This window comes from Merops nubicus, unplaced genomic scaffold, assembly GCF_000691845.1.
Source record: "Merops nubicus isolate BGI_N331 unplaced genomic scaffold, ASM69184v1 scaffold37683, whole genome shotgun sequence".
Classification (NCBI taxonomy): domain Eukaryota; kingdom Metazoa; phylum Chordata; class Aves; order Coraciiformes; family Meropidae; genus Merops; species Merops nubicus.
The window spans coordinates 12523-20529 of NW_008600266.1; the positions used below are offsets into that span (position 1 = coordinate 12523).

Sequence of the window (8007 nt, forward strand, 5' to 3'; positions counted from 1 at the left end):
CAGGTCCCCTGAGCTGGTGACCCCCCCCCAGGTCCCCTGAGCTGGCCTGGCCCATGCGCTTTGCCCGTGTGTGCTCGGTGGCTGTTTTTAAAGATGCTTAACCCTGGAGACAAGTTTGTCTCCCCAAGGCAGGGAAATTCTTTCAAAATATTCAGATTTCCCTGTTCCCTTACTGCCTTTCTGCCCCTCCTTATTTTCTGTTGCTTTGCAGTCTGTGGCATCAAGTACATTTTTGGTAACCGGAGATGGCAGATACCTTATTTGTTTTTGGCTCTGGGTGTATCATGTGGTTTGCATTAACAGGACCATGTTACTAAAATTTTCTGGGAATTCCTGGTGAGGTATCTGGTTGTGTAAAGTCCTGGCCCTGGACTGGGCCAGCAGCAGGGCTGCAGAGAGCACCACAGATCTCTGTGAGCTTATGGGATGCCTTGGTTCAGAACCGCCTGGTTGTGGTTGGGTGTAACCACCCTTCTCTTCCTTAGCAAAGGCAGCTGTGGGGGGGTATCACTCAGTGGTGTGTGCAGTCTGGTAGCAGTTTTCCCTTTACTTTCTTTTCCCCAAATCCCAATTCCTTAGCTTGATGTGCTCACTTCAGTGTCTCCCTGTTCCCTAGTGCTGCACCGATACCGACACATCCTGGGGCTGTGGCAGCCGGACATCGGGCCCTATGGGGGACTGCTGAACGTGGTGGTGAGTGAGTACCTCTCTCCAGGGGCTCAGTCGAGGACTGAGAGTCTTTTCTAGGCTGCTTTCCAGACCTGGCTGCATCTCCATGCTGTTGAGAAGTCTCAACAGTCAGCGATTGGGACCCCGAAGTTGCTTCCTGGATCTTTTCATCATCATCAGCTTTCGTGATTCTATGATTCTGTCTTTGCCTTCAGCTGAACATTTGGCAAAGGCCTTTGCACTTGTTTTCATGTTCCCTTCCCTCCTGTGTAGTCTTCCATGCTTTTCACCAGCCATGTCCAGATGTCGTGATACTGGTGCAAGACCCATGGGGTCTGGCAGCACTTGTGCTGCTGGGGAGAGCAGTTAATGAATCTTAGAATCATTAGGGCTGGAAAAGACCTCTAAGATCATCAAGTCCAGTTGTCAACCCAACACTAACCTGACCACTAAACCACGTCCTCCACATTTTTTTGAACCCCTCCAGGGAGGGTGACTCCAGCATCTCCCTGGGCAGCCTGGGCCAAGGCCTCACCACTCTGCCAGGGAAGAAATTCTTCCTAATAGGAGGAACAACATTTGACTCTGTACTGGTGAGAGCTGGACCAGAAGCTTGCCTGAAGCCCTTGTTCTTTGCACCAGGGTTCACTCACTGATGGGTTGAAGTGTAACAAATCACAAGGCCTTTGGGTTTTGCAAGATTCTGTTCCATGAACTGGTGTAAGGGTGCATCCAAACACACCAATACTTAGGTGATACTGTGACCTTATAAAGTGAAGCGTGCCTCTGTGGCACTGCTCTGCTTTTGTCCCAGCTCTCTCTGTTTAGAAAGCACCCTTGCTCTGGGACTGCAGGGCTTGAGGGGAAGGATTCTCTTTGGTGCTCAGGAAAAGGTCTGGCACTTGTGCCTCTCAGCAGAGATTTTTGCTTCCTGTGCTGTCTGTGGGTAACAGAGCCAAATAATTCCATGTCTAAAAGGCGTGGATAATCACAAGAAGCAGAATTTGCCTGTTGGAGTATCTGCCAGCATGAGCTCTCAAACCAATTAGAGTCTGAGTAGCTGTGTGGTCTCCTCAGAACAGTCTCTCCCTCTGGATCCTGCACATCAAGGACCCGTCACAAAGTCGTTTGTGGTAATAAAGGCCTGCTCATTTTCCAGTGGTGCAGGAAGCCTTGTAAAGAAACCCCCTCCCTCTTCCCCAGGGGTGTGCTGTGCCTGCATGTGGGCTGGTTTAATTGCTGGAATGAGGTTTGGAAATGCAGCAAGCTGTTCTCCAGCTCCTCTGCTGTTGCTGAAGGGGAGTTGTTGGCTGCAGACTCGACAGAAGGCACTCAAGGCTGATGTCATCTGCTTTATCTCCCACCCCTCTGCAGGTAGATGGGCTGTTCATCATTGGGTGGATGTATCTGCCACCTCACGACCCTCACGTTGATGATCCCATGAGGTTCAAGCCTCTCTTCAGGATTCACCTCATGGAGAGGAAAAGTGCAACAGTTGAGTGCATGTATGGTCACAAGGGGCCTCATAATGGCCACATCCAGGTGAGCTCCTCCAGCACTTCCAGCCCCCTCTGTCCTTGGCATGCTGAGCGTGTGCTCTGGAAATGGGTTCATCAAAAAGCTGTGTGAGTTTTATTGAAGGGATGTGGCTCTCACCACCTTGGGGTGTGTGTGGTGCCAGCTCTCCACTCATTGTGTCTGACAAGTCGTGTGGGCTGTTCCCCACTCGGGAACAAGCAAGATGAGACCTTGAGGTGGGGATGTATTGAATTGAATACACTGGATGCTTTGAAAAGCTTCCTGAGAGATTGTTTCCTTTTCTTTGAGGAAGAGAAGCAACTTAAAACTAGTGTATTGGATTAGGGTTTTATTGCTTTGATTTCTCTGTTCTGTAGCTGATGCACTTGGGGACCCCTCAGTGATTTCTTTGCTGTAGCAAATCCAGTAACGTTTGTTGTGTGAAGTGTTCACTCTAAGCAGTCTTAGTTACACCACCCTAGGCACTTCTGAGCAGGTCTCTAACCTGTGAAATTCTCCTCTGTGGTGACTACAGATTGTAAAGAAGGATGAGTTCTCCACAAAGTGCAACCAGACAGATCACCATCGGATGTCAGGGGGCAGGCAAGAGGTAAGAGTGCTTTGTGAGGAGTCTGCACTGTGGCTGGCTGGCTGTCCTCTTTCTGAAGATGAAGCATTGCTGTCTAACCTGAGGTCTTGGCTAACGTTGGGGTCTGGGAGGTGGTCTTAAACCTTCTCATTTCTGTGTATATGAACGTGGATGAAAACTCAGGCTGGCAGATTTACTACAGTCCTTTTTAAGCGAGTAGAATTGATCTGTGACTTGAATCAAACTGAAAGTGGCCACATTTGAAGAACTGCAACATCTTGGGGAACCTTTTCTGTGCTTGTTTCAGTGTTACACCTGCAGAATGCTTGGGTGGAGGCCCTGTGCTTTGCCTGAGTGCACAGTAAGCTGTTAACTTCCATCCTGTTGAGCAAAAAGCTGGTTTAGGTGGTTCTCTGAACCCCAGCACCCTTTTCCTTCTTGTTCTGTGACACTGTTCCTGTTTGATAGCAGAGAAAGCAACATGTCTCACCAGACTCTGGTCTCTCTGGCACTGCTGTCTGTATAATTAAATTATTTCAGACACAGGCCTAATACTGAGAACCAGCTGCATGTGAAGCTGCAGTTTGCTACTGCTTGTCTTGGTCAAGAGATTAAAAGCTTCATTTGGTTGCTTATCTTGTGCCTGTTTCAGCCCTGCCCAGCAAGGCAGATTCCTGACTCAAACCACATATTTTAAGGTGCAGGTATAAATGCCAGGATGCAAACCTGCAGCAAATACCTGCTCCAGTTAGTTCAACATGACAAATCTGATAATTCAGTTGCTTCTAACAAATGCTTTCAAATGTCTGTCTGCTAATGGGAAGCAGTTGGGTGAAAGGTTTTGTTAAGTGTTTTCTGGTTCTGGGGCAGATGAGGAATGCTTTAATACTTTCAAAGCACTGCATTGTGTGTGTGGCATTATGGTAATTGGAGGATCTGGCTTCAGAAGATAAAGCAAGCAGGTTTGGAATATCACTCAGTAGGCTGCTATCTTAGTGTAAGCTGTTATCACACTAACTCATGGCAGGGTATTAACTTGTCAGAGCTGGTGTAGAGGTACTTCAGGGTGTATTTTCAAAGCACCCTTTGGATTCAGATGCTTTGGTGGTAAATCAGCAGGATTTAACCTCCTAAATCTTTGGTGCCTTTGACAAGCTGCCCCTTTTATGTTTAGGGTGGCAGGATAGGGCACAGGACTCAGCTTATGGGCACATGAATGAGTTACTGCAAGGTAAGTCAGGGCATAAAGGAGTAGATCAGCTGCTTTGCAGAAATGGGTGATACTTTTGCTTTTGTTCTGAGGAGGCACAGTGGTGCTCCCTGGAACTTCTCTGCCAGTGAATTGTGCTGACGAGGTGAAGTCATGTTGTGGTACATCACTGCCACCAGTGGAATTCTCTCCCCCCTTTTCTCTCCTCCTTGTGCTGCAGGAATTCCGGACGTGGCTGAGGGAGGAGTGGGGCAGGACTCTGGAGGACATCTTCCATGAGCACATGCAAGAGCTCATCTTGATGAAGTTCATCTACACCAGCCAATACGAGTAAGGGCATCAGTTCTTTCTAGATGCTGAGGCTGCTGCAGCTTCCAGAGCATGTAGGAGCATTTGGTCTGAAGATGAGGCTCTTGCAGCAGCCAGAGGAATGTTCTGTGTCTGCAGGCTCTGTGCAGAGGCATGGTGAAGCACAGTGCCTTCCAGTTGTGCAGAGAAATGAGCTGTGGTGGTGTAAAAAGGTTCCAAGCACACTCAGGTGGTTTTTGAGTCCTTTAACTGTGTTTAATTTGAAGACCAAGCAAACACCAATGATCCCAAGGAGCTGCCTGCTCTTTACCTGTATTAGTAAGCAATATGCTTTGTAGAGTGCTGGGCAGAAATCAGACCAGCCTGGAGAACCCGTGGGCTTTTTAACTGTTTCTCCAAACTTCTAGTAGCAGCCACCTCACTGCAGCAGATATTTAAACATGCTTCACTCTTAGAGCTTCTCTGGAAATCCCAGGGAGTGAGGACATTTATTGTGACCTTGCTGCAGGATCCCAGTGTGCCAACAAGGACTGGGAGAGAGGAGGGAGCGTTTGTGTAGGTCTGAAGCAAAATCTGTCAGGTTTGTTGGTGTGACTGAAAACACAGATCTCTCTTGACGACGTCCCAAAGCTGCCAGGAGGAGCAGGCTGCAAACACATTCCTCATGTTGAGTGTTTCTCTCTTCACCTCTAACCTTTGGGTTTCTTTTTTTTCACAGCAACTGCTTGACCTACCGACGCATCTACCTCCCTCCTAGCAGCCCCGACGACCTTATAAAGCCAGGTCTCTTCAAGGGGACCTATGGGAGCCACGGGCTGGAGATTGTCATGTTGAGCTTTCATGGAAAGAAAGCAAAGGGGACTAAAATCACCGTGAGTGCATCTTCCTTCCTCTCAGGTTCTTGCTAAAGTATCTCGATGCCATGGTTCCGTAGGAGTAAATCTTAACGAGTGCAGAGTAGCTGGAACGTGCTCTGCAAAATTTCTCATGAAGCCACCTGGCTCCCTCTTCCTTTTCTTTCCCTTCCAGCTGCTTTCTGTGAGCAGCTGGTAGTGGGTCACTGGAGACTGCTCACGTGTATCTGAGGAGCAGGTACCAAATGTTGGCAGCTCCTCGCTGAAGCCAGGCTCCTGAGCTCCTTCCTCTCTGCAGGGAGGGATTCTGACAAAACCCAGTTGCAGCTTGGACTTTTTCATCCTTGCAAGTACAGCCTGGCTTGTAGCTTTTGATTTAAAATTCTGTTTCTGGGAGGGGGAAAGCAGAGATGACACAGACAACTCAGGCAAGGTCCGAGTGGATTTTTTTAGCTGCCAACTCCGTGACTGTAGAATAGGGGGAACTCTGTAAAAATCGGACAGTGGGTGTGGAGAGGATACAGTCACAGCCCTGCCTCTGCAGCCACACTGTTGCTTCTTGTCTCTAGGGAGATCCCAACATCCCAGCTGGGCAGCAGACCGTAGAGATCGACCTGGCACACCCCCTGCAGCTCCCTGACATCGAAAACCTGCGTGACTTCAGCGAGCTGTCCCGCCTCGTCCTGGAGGTGCAGGAGCAGGTCCGGCGGGAGGAGCAGCAGCAGCAGCAGCAAGAGGAGGAGCACTGCCAGCCTGCTGCCAAGCCCCCGGGTGGAGAAGGGGCCGAGGGGGAAGAGACTGCAGCTGGGGCAGAGGGGACGACCCAGGACAAGGCGCCAGCTTCCCAGCCCTTCGTGCTGCCCATGGGAGTCATATCAAGGAATGAGGACTACCCCCGGACCTGCCGGATTTGGTAACGGGGACTCGTGGTTTCACAGCCTGCTTGTGTCTGCCTTTTACCTGGGTGCAGCTCTCCCAGCCCCTTGTGCTCAGATTTGCTGCTGCCCTGTCTTATAATAGGTTCATAGAATTGTTTTGCTTGGAAGAGACCTTTTAAGATCATGGAGTCCAGTTGTTCCCCCAGCACTGCCAGGTCCCCACTGCCCCGTGTCCCTCACACCACATCTCCATGGCTTGGAAACCCCTCCAGGGGTGGGGACTCCACCACTGCCCTGGGCAGCCTGGCACAGCCCTGGGCAACCCTCCAGGGCAAGAAATTGTTCCTCAGATCCAACCTCAACCTCCCCTGAGGCAACTGGATGCTGTTTCCTCTTGTCCTGTCACTTGCTCCTTGGGAGCAGAGCCCGACCCCCCCTGGCTCCAGGCTCCTGTCAGGAGCTGTGCAGAGCCAGAAGGTCTCCCCTGAGCCTCCTTTGCCCCAGGCTCAGCACCTCCAGGTCCCTCCCACCCCCTTGTTTCCTCCCTCTCTCTTTTGCCTCACTGGCATATGCCAACCCCCTTCCTTGCTGGATTTTTATCCTGTTATTTCTGGAGCTATCACCTCTCCTGTATCCACGCTCCCCATTTTTTGGTGTGTTTTTGGTTTCCTAGAGCTGCCCAGCTCATATATTTCATGAGCTGTTCAATCCACTTCCTGTTTCTCTCTGTGTCGTTTGTTATCCTTGGCTGTGGGAACACAATGCTCTCTTCCACCCCACCCTGGCCTCTGGTGCCTTGGGGCCACCTCTGGAAGGTGCTGAGCACCCTAAGCAGTAGCTACAAGCATGCAGAGAACCTTGCTGGATGGGACCTGGAGTCAGTGAAGCAGCAGACTAAATGAAGTGTGGAAAAAAAGAGCCCAAAAGCTGAGGCTTAGGCAGGTGACCTTCAGCCCAACATCTGTGCTCATGGAAAAACCTCCTGGTTAATCCCAGGAGGCCCCTGCTGTCACAGCTGAGTTGTGTTTGAGTAAAACCCTGCTCCACCTGCTGCCTGCTCGGAGGTTAGGCTGACCTTTACTCCTTCCCCAGCTCCTGTTAGATTTGTCTTTTTTTAGATGCTTTCTCTCCCTCCTGTTAGATTTGTCTTTTTTTAGATTCTTTCTCTCCCTTCCCCTGGGTCTCATCCCAAGGTTTACCTCTGATCTCCTCTCTCTTTTCCACCAGGATTGTCTGGGCCCGGGTTGATTTATTGATAGATTTATTGAGCTGAATGACTGAAAAATAAATTCAGCCTTGCTGTGCAGCTGCTAATTAGACCAGCCAAAAAAAAACCAGCAACCCCCAAATAGCAACAGGGAGTTTCCCTCCTTAAAATGATATCAACAGCGTTCCGTGTGATCGGAACCGAGCGTGAAACTCCCCCTTCTGCAGCACCTGGCTTGTCCCTAATTTTGGCTTTTCTTTAGAGGTGGGGGAATTGTGGCTCTTCTCACAGGGTTGTTTTTTTTTGCTGTTTTTGCAGTTTTTATGGGACGGGGCTCATTGCTGGCCATGGCTTCACCAGCCCCGAGAGAACCCCGGGGCTTTTCGTTCTCTTCGACGACGACCGCTTCGGATTCATCTGGCTGGAGCTGAAATCCTTCAGCCTCTACAGCAGGATCAAGGTCTCCTTCCAGAACGCCCAAGCACCTTCCCGGGAGGCTTTTGATGAGATGCTGAAGAACATTCAATCCCTGGCTACTTGACGGGTGATTCGTGACGGACGGGGCCTCGGGGTTGCAAAGGCTGCTGCACTCCCCAGCCAGGCCTGGGGTGGGGTGGGGGGTTCCTTGCTCTGGGTACCTCTGAGTAAAAGCATGCACTTTGATTGAAGCCTTTTTACCCCAAATGTACACATCCCAGTTAAAATACCCGTGACTGCCCTCTCCTCCCTGCCACTCCACTGCTGCTCCCTGGCAGTCCTTGTGACCAGCCTGT

At 50.3% G+C, this 8007-nt stretch overlaps 1 protein-coding gene across 1 annotated transcript in view; it reads left to right on the forward strand.

Annotated features, from left to right (window-relative positions):
• FBXO31 (F-box protein 31) overlaps positions 1-7775 on the forward strand; it is a 14104-nt gene extending 6329 nt beyond the window's left edge. The window contains exons 3-9 of the mRNA XM_008937659.1: positions 617-693; positions 2044-2211; positions 2723-2797; positions 4207-4316; positions 5014-5167; positions 5719-6062; positions 7553-7775. Coding sequence (XP_008935907.1) covers positions 617-693; positions 2044-2211; positions 2723-2797; positions 4207-4316; positions 5014-5167; positions 5719-6062; positions 7553-7775 — 1151 coding nt within the window. The remainder of the gene's footprint in view (positions 1-616; positions 694-2043; positions 2212-2722; positions 2798-4206; positions 4317-5013; positions 5168-5718; positions 6063-7552) is intronic.
• The last annotated feature ends 232 nt before the right edge of the window (positions 7776-8007 follow it).